The 15844-nt window shown below is 39.5% G+C and overlaps 2 protein-coding genes across 4 annotated transcripts; one reads left to right on the top strand and one right to left on the bottom strand.

Annotated features, from left to right (window-relative positions):
* The first annotated feature begins 53 nt into the window (after window positions 1-53).
* Window positions 54-8175, top strand: LOC104421362 (protein IQ-DOMAIN 1). 3 transcript variants are annotated; one of them, XM_039303579.1, is made up of 7 exons: window positions 54-210; window positions 1530-1646; window positions 3395-3631; window positions 4305-4532; window positions 5107-5220; window positions 6248-6725; window positions 7520-8175. In XM_039303579.1, exons 2-7 carry the CDS (start codon window positions 1563-1565, stop codon window positions 7678-7680), a joined length of 1302 nt encoding a protein of 433 aa, XP_039159513.1. In that variant the 5' UTR covers window positions 54-210; window positions 1530-1562; the 3' UTR covers window positions 7681-8175. The 3 variants fall into 3 exon arrangements, with proteins under 3 accessions (XP_039159513.1, XP_039159511.1, XP_039159512.1); XM_039303577.1 differs by having other exon boundaries at window positions 5089-5220; XM_039303578.1 differs by lacking the exon at window positions 54-210 and adding an exon at window positions 253-545 and having other exon boundaries at window positions 5089-5220.
* Window positions 8176-9752: 1577 nt separating this feature from the next.
* Window positions 9753-14241, bottom strand: LOC104421361 (outer envelope protein 39, chloroplastic). Its single transcript, XM_010033270.3, has 11 exons — window positions 14022-14241; window positions 13728-13794; window positions 13490-13525; window positions 13218-13362; window positions 12913-13071; window positions 12711-12781; window positions 12554-12632; window positions 12333-12448; window positions 11619-11766; window positions 10852-10921; window positions 9753-10331 (listed from the first exon to the last, which is right to left on the bottom strand). The coding sequence occupies exons 1-11, from the start codon at window positions 14053-14055 to the stop codon at window positions 10174-10176; spliced, it is 1083 nt and encodes a 360-aa protein (XP_010031572.1). The 5' UTR covers window positions 14056-14241; the 3' UTR covers window positions 9753-10173.
* Between the last annotated feature and the right edge of the window lie 1603 nt (window positions 14242-15844).

Raw genomic sequence — 15844 nt, 5'->3', positions numbered from 1 at the left:
GAGATAGAGAGAGAAAGGGAGATCGTGGCGTTATTTGTTATTTGACTTTTCCGACTGATTTAGATAGATCAGACGGCCCAAAAGGCATCTTCTTCCCCACCTCCTCTTCCTCTCTCTCTCTCTCTCTCTCTCTCTATCTCTATCGGCTTGCTGCTACTCTCTTTCTCTCTCTACCTGCTGCTCGTTCCGCGACGTCCGCGTCTGCTCCAGGTGAAAATTCCGAGCCTCCTCTCGCCCAGCTCGCGATCTGCCGATCCGCATTGTTTCCGCGCTCAATTCCGCCCTCGATCGCTAGTCATTTTCTCGCTGCATTTCGCCGTCGGCTCCGGCGACGGCGGCCCGGCCTGAGTTCCGCCCCGGTCGGATTTCGCCGTCGTTCGGGCGCTTTCGGTTGTCGCGATTGCTGTAGTTGCCCGGGAAATCTCGCTTAGGTGGTGTTTGAGCTTGAATTTTGCGCGAGATTGTCGGTTCTGGGGCTCTTGCCGGCGCTTGAGATAGGCCGGTCGCGCTGAGGAGCTCGTTCCGTGAAGTTCTGCTCGTAATTGGTTGGTTTTGTGCAGAGCTGCAGTCGGAATTTGCTCTCATTTGAATTTTTGATGAGAGATGTGGAAAAAGACGTGATTTTTATCTTCCCAATTCAGTGTTGATGTGCAGTTTTTCTTAGTGTTCTTTCTTTACTTAAAGACTGCTTCTTGCCTAGTTAGCGTCTTGACCGTTTTTTCACCTGGGTTGTGGAGGGGAAATAGAGCAAATAAAGTATTCATCCCACCGCACACGAAGAGCAGAAGGTGTTCATCCCACTACAGTAAAGCCCACTAAGCATTCGTCCCATTAAGTGCATCTAAGGTTCCGTAATACTGTTCATGGTCTGACGAAGTTTAGTAGTTGAATAGGTACGTTTCAGCTGAGGATACCATCGCATGCAAAAGCAATGTTGTCATCATTTTGTCAACATCGGAGGGAGTAGCTCCTTTTTCTCACATTAATGGGCTTAGTAATGGCATGAGATAGAAAGCAGTTGACCTGTGATCATAGTGGTGATTTACGAGCTCCTGAGTTATCATCATGGTTTTGTGCCTCTTGGTTATGCTTATTGATAGGCTAATTAGCTCAAGTCAAGGAAAGTTCTATATTGAACAATAGAAAATGCTTACCTGTGGATAACTTGCTCATGCCTAAGTTGGTCTTGGCTTGAGTGGACATTTTCTGGTTTAGAAACTTGGATTAGTGTCGGCTTTGACTTGCTTTCTATGTTCTATGCAGTTGCGAAAAAAATGTGAACCAATACAATCTCAGAACTTATTGATGAATTTAAATCTCCTCCCACAACATCGCCATCTTGGGAATGCAGCTTGCATTTTTTTCTTCATGTGAATTACTTCCGATCATTGTGTTTTGACTCATCCTGCTCAATTCACAGTAACGGGCATCCCTTATATTTGTGTTATTCTTCTGTTTTCGTCTTTAGTTATTATGAAATACACCCAGTTAATAATTTTACACTAAAGATCTTGCATTTTCTCCACCAGGTTGGCATTGGCTGAGTGGGGCTTACTCGCAGTATGGGTGTCTCAGGAAAATGGATTAAAGCCTTGGTTGGCTTTAAGAAGTCAGAAAAATCACCTGCTTCTGAGAACAATGAAAATGTGAGCATTTGTTTCATATTTCCCTCTACACAATGTTTCCGTCCTCGCGATTTCCTTCCAGTTTACAATATATATACCAGTCTTCTCTGAAGTCGCTTATTGTTCTTCTCCCAGTCATTTTCCTCGGTAGCTGCTTTTGAATTCGCGCATCATTATCAACTAATAGTTTTGTATGAAGGGCAAGTCAGGTTAAGTACATTTCAAACTAGAGATGTACCTTCTTTCCTCTGCTGACCTTACTACTGACATAACTTTCCAAAAAACAGTGGTTCACATTCCTGTTATTGTACAATTACCTTATTGTTTTAAAAAAAATAGGATCTAGACTTTGCATTCATTTCATTAAACAAATCGGTTGAGATGTGTAGCACCCAGAATTCTAGTTGAGTATGGGCTAAAAAATGTCTCAATCATTGCAGGGAATCTGCAAAGTTAGTTTGGGGTTTCGTATCCCTATTATTGTACAGTTACCTCATTGATTTGAGAAAAAATGGGATCTATACTTTGCATAAATTTGATTGACCAAATTAGCTTAGATGTTTGGCACAAAGAATGCTAGTTGAGTGTGGGCTCAATATGTCTGAATCATCGCAGGCAATCTGCAAAGATAGTTTGGGGTTTCCTATTCTTCTTTTGTAATTTGTACTCATTCCTCAAGTTTCTCAAGTAAATTTCTTAACAGTGCAAATTGTGGACAACCAACTCTGTCATCCTTCTTCGTCAATAATGCTGTTTCTGGTTTGCCCAACAGAGTAGACAAATATAGACTCCAAGTCAATCCTGAGTATCATTTAGGCTGTATCATAATATTGACTTGGATAGTGATACTGGCATACTGCTTGTCAATGGTTTAGAATGAATCAGACAAATGGCAGACAAAAGGGTTGTGGTGGGATGGGGCTGAATCTGCCCATAGTGGTGCTCAGGTGCACCTAGGACCATCTTGTACATCTTAAGGTTGTATCACTGACAACCTCTTAGGAGTAGCCAAAATCCTTGCAATAAAAGAAGCGAAGAAGATTGATAAATACTATTCCTTGCCCATTTTTTACAGATGGCAGCAAACATGCTTCTAACCCTCTCCCCTCACCCTCACTACTTCAAACTCTTGCTGAGTCACCCCTCACGTGGTAAATGCAAATATGAGTCTTTAGCTGAAAAAAGGAACGTTTTCCAATTCCTCTTCCATTTGCAATGGCTCCGTGGGTTTGGTTTGGTTACATTACTATTGCTTTTATATTGATGGTCAATGTGTTCAGGCTGTAATTCAAAACTCCCTAGTCAGTCATCCACATATGATAGCCTCCAGCACTTTGTCTTTAATTCTCTTTCACAAAAGGAAGCATGTGGTGTTGCAATTATTAACTGTGTGGCTTTTGCAGTTAATAATAGCTTGATCTCATCAACGGTAAACCACCGTGTGTCCATTTTGGCAGTTATTTGCATCACACTACTGATTACTTTATCTATGCCATGGATCAGCTATGAAGGCTGCTCATATTCTTCCAATTGCAAGATTTGTCTGGCCAAATAAGATTGTCACTCTAGTGGTCTACATGTAAATCTTTATTTCTCTGGCTATATTATCTAGCTTGTAGAGTCAGCTTTACAATGATCCTTTGGGGTTTCAGACCATCTGGCTGACGAAGAACTTGAGGAATCCTTTCTTTGCTTGAAATGTTTTAGTGAATGTTAAAGGATGATGGATCTGGGGAGTCTCACTCAATCTGATATATTACCGTCTACAGAAAAGTTCAGGTAGTAAGTCTCATCACCGGAGAAAGCATTCAGTTGAGATAGACAGCTATAAACTTGAAGATGCGTTTGATTGCAATTCTGCTGGCAATGATGAAGATAGGAAAATTCCGGAGGCTGCTGGAAACCCTTCGACTTCTGTTCAAGTACAAGAAGCAACTCATGATCAGCAAATTGCGAGAGAAGAGTGGGCTGCTATACGTATTCAAACAGCTTTTCGAGGATTTCTGGTATCGGTGCTTTCACCATCTACAGCATTTATAGTTTGTTGAAACATAGTCATAGAAGCCTTGGGTCTATGATGTGCTCTTACCTGTCCTTCCTACCTATTTTTACCAAACCAATCTGGACTGCATGCTTTCTTTCCGTACTTATTTTGGTAATCAGATGAACAATGGTATGAAAACACAAATTTTGAATCTTAGAGCTTGTTGTGCAATTAACTTGGTTTTTTTGCAATGGCAGATGAGCAAGTTCATCTTTGTGAATTGTGAACTATAATTTAAATGGAAGTTATCTTTTGATAGCGAGGCTGATTATGCTGCAATCAACTCAGAAATAGTAATAAAAATACTACCTTTAGCAGCTGCCTCGCTTTGGACAACACCTGTAGTCTCAGATTCTTCTCAGTTCACTATTTGAGTTATTTATTATTGGCTCAATGACTATGATAAAGTCGATGATGGTGGAAGTCCTGAGGTTTGATATATGTAACTTGTGTAGCTATGAGAGTTATGTTAAGGCTTCAATTTGTTATTTTGAAAAAAAAAAAAGAAGAAGAAGAAAAGTCCCATATCCTATCCTTCATGCCTCTGTACAGCATAGAGCATCATTATTTTTCGGCTCTCTTTCAATGTTTTAGATTAGCACTGATCAAGTAGTCTGTCTTGTATACACAATTAGGCTAGAAGAGCCCTACGGGCTTTGAAGGGATTGGTGAGGCTTCAAGCCCTGGTCAGGGGCCATGCTGTGAGAAAGCAAGCTGCGATAACTCTGCGATGCATGCAAGCACTAGTGAGAGTTCAGGCTCGTGTCCGAGCAAGACGCGTTCGTTTAGCATTGGAAAGTCAAACAGTACAGCAGAACCTTCAGCAGCAACTTGCAAATGAGGCCCGTGTTCGTGAAATTGAAGTAAGTTCGTCAGTTCTTGTTTTCAAGACATAGCAATTCGTAAAACAAATATCTTTTTCTCTTCAAATTTTTATGTGAAGTAGATCTGACTAATCTTATTGGATGCAAAACAAACGAGAGTCTGCATGTGTAAGATCATCCCTTGGCAGCATATCAAGTAGGAAACAGCTACTTGACAACAGGCTGAGTTTATATGCATGATGATTGTTCAGTGACCTGAAATAGGGAGGCTGCTTTGATTAATATAAAACCAGAAAGCAGCATATATAAAATGAAAATGTACCTTTTCTATGACCGGGAGATGAAATCTGTTTTCCATGTTTCTGCTGAGTTGCATTTTAGTCTATCTTTTTGAGTAAAAAAATTGAAAATTGTTGATTGACATCACGAATTAATGGCAGAATAATAGCCTGAGAGCCATCTAGTATAAAAAGCTAAATAGGTGGAAATCTCTTGGCAATGCTTACATCACAAGAGTAAAGTGATGTAGTTTTGTGCTAAACCAATCTGTGATTGTGTTCCTGCTATAATGTCCCCTACTAAGTGCTTTATTTAGTTCTGTCTGCAAGCGCAGGAAGGATGGTGTGATAGCGTCGGTTCTGTTGAACAAATCCAATCCAAATTACTGAAGAGACAAGAGGCTGCAGCTAAGCGGGAAAGAGCAATGGCATATGCTCTAGCTCATCAGGTGATGACATTGGCAACCTTGATGGATTTATGAAGGACTAATTTGGTTAAATGCGTTGAATGCAAAGGCATGGAACAATGCAAAGCAATATAGAATTTGGAAATAAGTTGGATGTCTAAACATGCTATCAGAACCATGCTCTTGACTAGGTCTTTCCTGCAAATTCCTTTTGATGCTGTTAATTCAACATTTGCCATATATATGACTATGCGCGGACATCTATCATGGATGATACATGTGACAAACATGTAGATATTCTCGATAAATTAAAACACATCTATATTATTGTCCCTAACTTTTGTTTTGAAACATGTGCACTACTTCCCCCATGTAGATAACCCTGTGGATGGTGGCTTCTCATGAGGTCAATGAGACAGCACAAGAGCAGCCATAAATCTATGCAGTAGCACCCTTTTTTCACGAGTTTTCATAATCTCGAGCTATAAAGCTGTTGATTCATTTTTAGCAGTGTAATTGCCTAAAATTGGCCAAACTATGATGACAGCAACATGCCCTTTCTTTTCTAATGAGTCCTCGGAGAAAACTTACCAGGAGTTTACAAGTGCACATGTAAGTTTTGGTTAGTCTCATGGACTGCTGATATCCATCAAAGGTTTTTTTGTTCACAAGCTAATTCAATTTTAGCTTCTCAGGGTAGCTTGTAGTCTGCTTCTCATCTGCTGAACGTATCCAGTCTGTGCACTCTATAATGTGAAACCAAAGCTTGGCTTGCTTGAATTCCTATATGTTGTGGCCATACTAATTTGAACTCTACAGCATCTAATAAATGTGTTTTGGAAAGACATGGATGATCTTGCTGGCTGACTTTGAACTCCCTATTCAGTTCAAGCACAATGCCACCTGGAGCTTACATGTGTGGAGACACTAGAATAAGCTTTAGCACAATCTCAGGCATCTGAAAACATGGGAAGAATGTTTTTAAGAAGTGGGGGGCCTTTCGCTTTTATCATAAGATAGGAAATTTGTTGCTTGTGTAATGGAATTGTTAATGCTTTTTGTTGTGTAGTGGCAAGCTGGATCGAGGCAGCAGGCCCTGCCTGCAGGTTTTGAACCTGATAAAAGCAGTTGGGGTTGGAACTGGTTGGAGAGATGGATGGCTGTTCGACCTTGGGAAAATCGCTTTCTGGACATCAATCTCAAAGATGGTGTTATGGTTCGGGAGGAGGGTTCAGATGAGGGTAAGAATGGCATCAGAACCCAGATAAAATCCGCTGCAAAGAAACCGGCAGTATCTAATCTCTCCATCCAGAGAACGGGCCCTTCTCAATCTGATGGTTGTGGTAGTTCGCCAAATGACTCAACCAGTACACCTGAGGTGACTCAAACGGTCTCTTCCAAGCCAAAGCCAAAGCACGTGACTCAGAATGCACTTGAAGAAGCCAACCAGAGACCTGGTGTTGGTACAAGATCACACAGCAATCCTAAGGAAAGATCCACACAACCTGATAAACAGGCAAAGAAGCGACTGTCTCTGCCCAATAACGGTGAGTTCTGTGTTACTTCTTTAAGTTCTGCATGTTGTTGTCCTATTGGCTTCATGCTAGTTTACAGTTAATCGGACTGCTTTTCCAATCAAATACCAGTTGAGAGTTTAAACGAATTTATGCTCATGCTTGCAATTTGAGATGAAGCATATGGCATGCCTCAGTTTGATCGACTTGGTTATTAGACCACAGTTTGAGTAAAAGGAATTTGAGGTTCCGCACAGCAGCTTACATTATGGTCATGGTAGCATTTGCTGGATTCTATGCACCTTTCGTGTATCTCTACATTTTTCCTTTTCATTTCTTTCATCTCTCTTATAATTAAACAGATGCTCAAAAAACTGTACTTTTTCCTTTTTTCTTCATCTTCTCATTCTGGGATGGTCTTAGATTAATTGTTATATTCTGCATTTTAAGAGTTTCAGATGGTACCTGCATCAAGGTTTATTTATCATGGTGGCTGCCTAACTGTAAGAATGTCAGAAATAATTTATCTCAACTTTGTCTACAGATGGAGAATAATATTTGAGGTTGATAACTGTACATGGAACACCCACATACTGCCCTTCTGTTGTAGAATCTGTAAGGGATTTCAGGTGAAGGAAGCATGCAAAATCATCTCTTAGAATTAGCTGAAAAAACGGCTTTTTTCTAGATTCAAAGTTGACATGATTATGTAAGTTTCATAAAAGTTAGTCTGGCAAGGTAAAAATGAGCCTCTTTGCATGCTGGTACTTCGTAAATTTTTCCAAAACATGGAAGTGGAATCTTGACACTGTAGAGGTTCTGAGCAGGGGCTTCTGCTGGGAATCAGGCAGCCAGAAATTCTGGCAGGACTGCTGTAAAAGGCACCATGGGTTCTCAGAAGACTCTCAAGGACAAAGCCAAAACTAATGGAAGAGGGAACCTAAACCCTGAAAAATCTGCACCTCAGGCCATCGATGCACAGCCTTGAGACGTGAAAAGGGAAGGTGGGTCCCAGATTTATTCCATCAAGGTGCTCCGCTTTGAGAGTGTACATAGATGTTTATTGTTGCAGGGAGGTTCGATCACCTGAGGAGATTTGTTCTCCAGTTGCTCAACTATTTATGACGGCAGCAGAGTGGAAGAGACTAGTTTGGCTGGTTGTAAGAATTAGACATGCGGGTCTCAATTTGTGTTGATAGAACTATAAGTTTGTCGGTGTTGTGGTTATATTTCCAAAATAACACAGTTTATGTAGTTTGGTGCATCTTTTACTTATTCGGTCGTTGGAGAGTAGATCCCTTTGTATTCGGTTGCGCAGCGAAGAAATGTAGCTAATGGATCAGCAATTGTGAATTAGGAATATCCCTGTTAGATGTCTGCTGAGCGAACTATCTGTACAGATTGTGCTGTTGGTTCGACTTCTTTATATCCATCAATACTGTATCCACTCGATTTTCTACTTTGGCAATGGTTTGGCGAATTTTATTGACTTGCCTTTGCTCCTCCTTGCCCTTCACTTCCTCGAGTGTTTGTTACTTGGCAAACTCCATCAGTTCATAATATGGGAAAGAATGGGAAGATTTTTGAATTCGGGATGCAAATGGCGTGTTTGGTAATTATTATGTTTTCGAAAATAATTCATAATTAGAAATTATTCTTTTTTATTCTATTTCTAGAATAATTTTTAAGCATTTTAAGTCATTTAGTAATTATCCAAAATTTTTATTTTTTCAGAGAGCTCGAGCTAGAAGGCGAGGCTCGATGTACCGATATGAAAATTTCTAAGCCAAATCATTTTTTTAATTTATCTCAATTTTATTACCTTTTTTTTTCTTTCCTTCTTCTTCCCGTGTCGATCCCGAGCCTTAGGGCCGCCCGGTCGCAGTCCTTGACCCTCGGAACCCTAGTCAAGATCTTGTCGGCCGAGCCTCGCCTTGGCGGGCGAGTGGCCTCACCTAGTGAGCCCGAGCTTGCCCAACCGTCGGCGAGGTTGAGGCTCGCGAAAAGAAAAAGAAGAAATAAAAAGAAGAAGAAAAGAGAAGAGAGAGAAGAAACGCTTCTTCAAAATTGTTTGTCGAACAAGAAGCAACTTTTTTTGTGTTTTTTTTTTTGACAATGGTAGGAACAAAAAGAAGAAACGCAACCAAACGCGAGAAGAAGAATAAGAAAAGAAAAAGTGAGAAAACTTTTTGAAACATTACCATGCAGCCCCTAAGTTGGCATGATTAAGGAACAATGAACAAAGAATTAACTTTTTTTTTATTTCTCGATTTGGTTCCAAATCTACTTCCTAGAACAAAAAAAAATAGAAATTTGTTCCTAAAAACAAAAATTTTACCAAACGGATTTCTATTCTAAATCTACTCTTAAGAACAAAAGAATATAAATTTTTACTACTTAGCCGATTGCCAAACGCGCCCTATAATATTGATCATACACTCAGACACACAACGGGGTGCGTGCGGGCACATGTTAAATGATGGATGGGGATATATTTCTTTAGTTGTTGTGCATGCCTTGCTGCTGGAGCATCATGAACGCGATTGTTGTCGAGGGGCAATCACAATCATTAAGGGATAAACCTTAGGAAAAGGTTTGATGATGCGGGCAATGAGTATTATTTCTTCTTTGCCATAAAATTTCGAGGAGTAATCCCGAAGCGCTTCCTGGAACGGCTCTGGTGCATGAAATAGATTAGAATAAGTCAATTCATTCGAGGCACCCAAAAATTTCGCTCCAGCAGATCATCCATGTGAGAAGGAACAAATCAGCACTTGGTGTAAACATCGTAATGGAGCCACGACCGCTGCTTATGGCTCCTCCAACCGCCAGGAGGTTTCGCACACTTGTGAGCAAACGTTTATGATATCTCTTCAACTAGCATATGGGGACATTTCATATCTGCAAACAAAGATATCATCTCCTCAAAGAAACTGTCATTTGCTCCTACAGAGCCAGTTACCTTCCCCTCTAAAGATACTTTACTTTCGAGAAAAACAATGAAATTCGTGACCTTTGTTGCTTCGTCAATGGTTAAGGGAACAAGAGATGTAACATTTATGGAGCACCTGAAATTCTCGCCCATATCATAGCTTTCTTATGGTAAGCCCGTGTATAAAGTGCATAATGGAAAAGAAAATAAGAAAGGGTACAACTTTTTCCTTGGCAAGCCTCACTTGAATCTCTGTTTTGGAAATCATAAGACGTATAAGAATTTGAAAATTGAACCAGAATCCAGTCTCTACTACCTTCTCTCTATAAAAAATTCTCACTCTTTCACTCTTGTGAATCCTAAAATTGAAGAGGATCGAGTGCTTGCAGCTTCTACTCCCGATACGTCCAAACTATTGAATGGAATGCCTACTAAAATGGCAGGTGATTTTTTACTGTCCAGAGTTTGAGCAGAACCACCATCAATCAGCTTCAGCTCCTAAATGATAGGCAGAAGAAATGGTGTTTGAGGCCTTCAGGGTTAAAGCAGTCAAGAAGTGAGGTTGCTGATGCCAAAATAGACAGTTTTCTGGTGAAATGCATTGATGGCATAATCAATTTGAAAATGACCAAACTGAGACTTGAATCTCAAGCCATATCCAAGTCCAATTCCTGAGCCTGGTTTTCCCTGCCTGAGAGATGGATTTCCTGGAAACCCCAGAATAATGTCGATGAGGTAGCAGAATCAACAGATAAATGAATACCAAAATGAATTGCACTCTCTCTGCAACCAATATCAAACATTATGACTACATGTCTGAGGTATAAATTCCACGTACACCCTAATCAACAATATTACAACATTTTGGTGCTTTCTTGAGTATTGACCATGAGTACCAATTGTCCCTCACCCTCGACCTTTTTCTGACCCATCGAAAGATATAACTACATGGGAACTAGTTAGCCAAAGGGTATGCCCTTTGCAAAGAACCAACTACTCCAGCTCAAGACTTATATCAATGGTTATAAGCTTTCCAGCAGGCCTCAACTTGTAAAATTACTAGTGCAGCTTGTCAGGTCTATGATGATAGGTAGAATGAAGGACTTTATAAGGTCACTGCTTATACATTAATGCAGTAAAAATCTGTTCAACGAGAATTTACAAGGAAAAGTTTTTCAACTTGCCACTCACTGATATACTTGTCAATAAATAGGAAATGAAAGTTACCAGGTACATGACGACCAGAGCCCAAGTCTGTCCCACCATCCAAAAATATTGCACCATCCATTCTCTTGTTCTGATTCATAGGCAACACAAGATATATCTTCATATGAAGATGCTTCATTTGACAATTGAAGATTATGCTAATCAAGTATTGAAAGATAAATTTGAAATTTTCCACAACCCCACTTTACTTGCATCATGCAACAATGAATATAGCCAATGTATTTTCTCCCATTGATTTATCATAACAGACAGTACCAGTCTTTCAGATGACAGTGGAAGCTGGTGAAGACTTAAATGCAGGTAGAAGAATACTGGTTTATGAACAAAAAGGCTCAGAGAGAAAGTAGACCAAGGGAGCAAATCCAGGTAGAAGAAAAATCAGAACAACAAACTCCAGTTTCAGAAAGTGGACGAACCACTTAAGGTGAGTAAGGAAGATGCGATAAATTGACCTTGGAGAAGAAAATAAGCACAGCAAAACACCCCACCAATTATGGTATTTCAGCTACATAATTAGTGAATATCAACCAACATGAACAAGGTTTGGCAGAGTGCCCTCACAACATATGCATGATTAGATGCGTCTCTACAAATGGAACAAACACTACGAGCAGGCCATTCTGGCATACGTAACAGCATTGCAAAAAGCAACCAATGTGGAACTTTTACACATGCAGCCTCTACTATGAAGCCAGAGAAAATGCAAAAAGAACTTGATGCAAGTCTTGATTGTCAGATACAAGTATGATGATGATGCCGAAGCATACCAGAGGGAATGTTAATTCGTTGTTAGCAACCAGGCATGATCTCCCAGCTCCAATTGCACCCTCACCATAGCCTCTCACACTGCTAAGACCTCCAATTGCAAATGCTTGATATGGAGCCATGTCTCCTACAATCGAACCGCCTGTCAAACTGTCAGTCCAAGTGTTAAGTGAGTGGCAATTGGAAATGTCATGTTATAAATTATGACCTAAACTATCTCGAGACAGCAGGTCAAGATCTCAAAACTTCAAGACTAGTCAGGCAATAAAGTACAGTCCATAGTGCCTGCTCATTTTTAACTATAAGCTCATCCCTCAGTCTCATATTTGATGTCGAGTCGTTGACACGGCTGCTATCCTACTTGTAATTCTTAACTTCCAACGCATCAACAAATGCTTCCACAATGAATGTTTATATAGAAATACCATCAAGCTTTTTCACAGCTTCTCTATATTGAACTTGAGACTTGTATTGATACCCAAATTGCTTAACACTCTAAACTCTGGTTTACCAATAGTCCTTTCTCTTATGCTTCTTTCTTTCAAGTAGTGCTGAGATTTTCTCCTTCCAAGACTAAATTGCCTCCATTTCACCGTCTTTTCTTTAACCACCTAGCTTTACAATTTGACGAATTTTGCAATGGCCAGTAAAAGCCCCAGTAAAGACATGTCGACTGGTCAATGGATCTTTTTGAGCAGATCATAACTGGAAGTCACCTTGTCAAGAGAAATGCAGGGCCCAATTTGACTCCCTTTGATGCGACAAATTTGAGCTTATTAAATATGATCCACTTGGAAAGAAGTGGAATTCCTTGCTCTATTTGAAATCTAATCTGCAGCAACACAAATACGAATTGTTAAGGAAATTCAGATACAATCTTGAAACTCAAGCATAAGATTTGGACAAATTCAAATTCCAGATAGCAAAGATACATTACACGAAAAAAGCTGTCCTCATTTGCCTTCGCATATTGAGATTCTTGCTTTAAAACCACCATACTGTCGTGGGGATTACCGCTGCATTTCAGGCAATACCGAGACGTTATTGAACACGATTCATAATGCTGAGGATTTTGTGTAAGAAGCCTGAATTACCTGCAAGTGACAGGTAACCCATCAAGATCCCTGCTTATGGAGCGACCCTCGTCGTTTAGAGGCCGAACATGCTGCATGACTTACAATAATCAGTTTCTCAAAGGAAAAAAACAGTGACAATCGAATAAACGATATCATCATATAAGGGCACGGATGCTCAAACTAGATTGATTGCTTTTGATCGCAGTGGTATAAATCTGACCTTAAATCTGATACTCGTTGTGCTGCTCCAGTTGGAATTTGCAGGCTCTGTTAGATCCAGTCCAACCGAGAATTGTGACAGATTCACACCTCCACTCCCTGATTGTGAGAAATTATCGGTAGGCGTACCATGCACCCCAATCTCAGGTGAAACAGAATGCTGGGGCACAATCACCATATCAATCCAATATTCTCTATAGACGCAACTGGTTTAGAACTTCACACGAGCATCTACCCACCACTCCTTATAGAAAAGCACCATTTTTTTAGCCCGCCCTTTATGAAAGGAAACACGTACCAAATTACCTGAATTACAAATGACTGCTGAGAAAGCCATTCAGGTCGTGGCCTCCTATAAGCAATTAACGCATTGGAATCATACAGGCCCTTGTCCCACGAAACATCAAGCTTCTCGCTCCCACCAAATAGGTTTGGGTGTTTGATGCAAAGACTGAAACCAACAAACAAAGCTAATAAAGATACTATAAAGCCAAAAAGCCCGAAAGGAAAAGTTTCAAATACAGACAAAACAGAGTCCAACTGGGGCATCAAACGGATGTAACAGCCAGAAACTTTACCTCCCTATTATAAATGAAAGCGGACTCTGAGAGCCCCTGCAATAGAACAAACCGAAAATGAAGCATTATTTGGGGGGGAAAAAACCCAGCAAGCAAAGTGCTTCTCTCTTGAAACTCTCTTCTCCGCTGTCTCGCATTCACTCTTTACTCTTCCCACATTTTCCTTTTCAAAACCAAACAAGTAGAAATAAACCACTAGCACAATCAACAACATCGCGACAGAGAAGTTGGAGAGAACCTGAGCGAGGGAAGCATCAGAGAAGAGCACAGCTTGTGAGACAAATCGACGTTAACGTCGATCTTGGCTGCGCGACAATGCGACGACAGAGAGTCAGAGAAACCCAAAAAGAATAAAAGAAAAAAACACAACCTTTGCTTCAAGAAACCACCACCACGGAGCGCCGCGGCGAGAAAAAAGCAAAGAACAAAAGAACAAGACGAGTGCTCAGCGACCCCGGCTCCCATATCTTCCGAGCATTTCGAGCCTACCCAAGAAGAGAAAAAGCGAGCGAGAACAGGGGCAAGACGGGACCTTTGCCGGCGTGGATGCTCTTCTGAGCTCCCATCCAAAACGGGTCGAGCTTCAATTCGCGAAGCGGGCTCGATCGATAGCCATGGCACGGCCTTTATACACTCAGAGAGAGAGAGAGAGGAGACGTGGGGGAGAGAACAAAGGAGTCCTCGGCTCTGAAGTTTGTTATCTGCTTTTCCCTCTTTGCTTCGTCTGCAGCTGCACGAGAGGCTTGGAGGTGGAGGCACCTCCTTTTTTGTTCTTTTCCTTCTCATTCTTATGATATGGTGTCCAAAATTAATTTTTAACTTTTAATTTCTTTTTTGCTTTATATAGAAAGTACAAATCTTTCCAAAGATTTCTAATTTCATGTTTTATATAAGAACAATTTCATGAATTGCCCCATATGATATTCTAAGATGCACTATCACAGTATGGTAAGGTAAAAAATTTTGGCAAAATTAGTAGCTTGAATGGTCGACTAAAAGCCTATTTGGTAATTATTATGTTCCTAAGAAAAATTTATACTTAAAAAAAAATCATTTTGTTTTATGGATAAGTTTCCGAGCATGTCAAAGCATTAATTATTCAAAATTTCTATTTTCAGGATAGAAATATTTGGTAAGATTTCAAATTCTTTTGTGATTTTTAAATTTTTAATAAGTTTATTATTTTTTTCTATTTTCCTTTTCTTCTTCTCTTTTTTCCTTTGGTTGGCAAACTCGTCGGAGCATAACCAACCCTTGACGAGGTTGACCTTGTGGTGGCCCGTTGACGCTTCGACAAGGTTGTCGGCAATCGGCCAAAGGAAGAAAGAGAAGAAGAAAATGAAGAAAGAAAAGAAGGAAAGAAAAAAAGGGGACAAAAATAAAGTGGACTTAATTTTAGAATTATTCCAGGGAGTTAAGAAACAACTTTTTGTACTTATTGGTGCAGTTCCAAATCTATTCTTGATAACAAAAAGGTTACCAAACAAATTTATATTCTTTTTATGTTTCGGGAATAAAAAGAATATAATCAAGTACTATTTGACCAATTACTGAAAATGGCCTAAGGCTCCATTTGTTTCAAATAAGTCATTTTACAAAAAAATAGCTATATTTCCGGTGTTCAACTAAACTTTAAAAATGAACTATAAAATATTTTCCATCATTTAATAAGAAAAATCTTTTCTTGCATGCACTCATTTTCAATAATTTTTTTATTATTTTACTTTTTAAATATATTTTAAAATTTTTCTTTCTTTCCTTCTCTTCTTCTTCAACCTTGGTCGGTCACCGACGCAATTGGCCATTGGTGAGGCGCTGTTGGCCAAGTCCAAAGAAGAAGGAAATAAATAAAAGAAATTTTAAAAAAAGGAAAAGAAAAGAAAAAGAAAGCATAAAAATAAAATGAAAATGTGTATGGTGATAGAAAGTGATGTAGAAAAAATTATGGAAAATGTTTTCTTCTTTTCAAAAATGAAAAATATTTTCCCCAATTTTTGAAGGTGTTTATTAATATAGTGGAATTTTTTTTTCCTTGACTAGTTAATTTTCCATTAAATAAACATTGGAAAATACGAAAAAAAATTAGAAAATCATTTTCGTAAAATAAATAGAGCTCGAAATTCTTTCCAGGATTAAATTCATATCCCTCATCCCACACCTCTTCTTTCCTCCTTGAATTGCAATCTCGTTCATTTTTTTTTCTATAGACATAATTCATGGCTTTTTTGTTTCAGCGACGAGAAATTTTATTGATTTGACTCTACATGTGTTCATTTAAGAGCACATTGTGAATGTAAGATTTATTTAGCTGTTATAGAAAAGTTTAGTTGTATTTTGTTCCACAATAATTTATTA

Source organism: Eucalyptus grandis, chromosome 10 (genome assembly GCF_016545825.1).
Source record: "Eucalyptus grandis isolate ANBG69807.140 chromosome 10, ASM1654582v1, whole genome shotgun sequence".
Lineage (NCBI taxonomy): Eukaryota > Viridiplantae > Streptophyta > Magnoliopsida > Myrtales > Myrtaceae > Eucalyptus > Eucalyptus grandis.
The sequence above is the reverse complement of the archived record's forward strand: the minus strand, read 5'-3'. Positions and strand labels throughout refer to the sequence as shown.

Excerpts from the sequence above, each read along its gene's own strand:
- LOC104421362 (XM_039303577.1), top strand. The coding sequence starts at position 1,563 with ATGGGTGTCTCAGGAAAATGGATTAAAGCCTTGGTTGGCTTTAAGAAG. Across the intron at positions 1,647-3,394 it reads CTTCTGAGAACAATGAAAAT|AAAAGTTCAGGTAGTAAGTC; the intron begins GTGAGCATTTGT and ends TACCGTCTACAG. Across the intron at positions 4,533-5,088 it reads CCCGTGTTCGTGAAATTGAA|TTCTGTCTGCAAGCGCAGGA; the intron begins GTAAGTTCGTCA and ends TGCTTTATTTAG.
- LOC104421361 (XM_010033270.3), bottom strand. The coding sequence starts at position 14,055 with ATGGGAGCTCAGAAGAGCATCCACGCCGGCAAAG. Across the intron at positions 13,363-13,489 it reads CTTTCATTTATAATAGGGAG|TCTTTGCATCAAACACCCAA; the intron begins GTAAAGTTTCTG and ends TGTTGGTTTCAG. Across the intron at positions 10,332-10,851 it reads CTCTGGTCGTCATGTACCTG|GAAATCCATCTCTCAGGCAG; the intron begins GTAACTTTCATT and ends TGGGGTTTCCAG.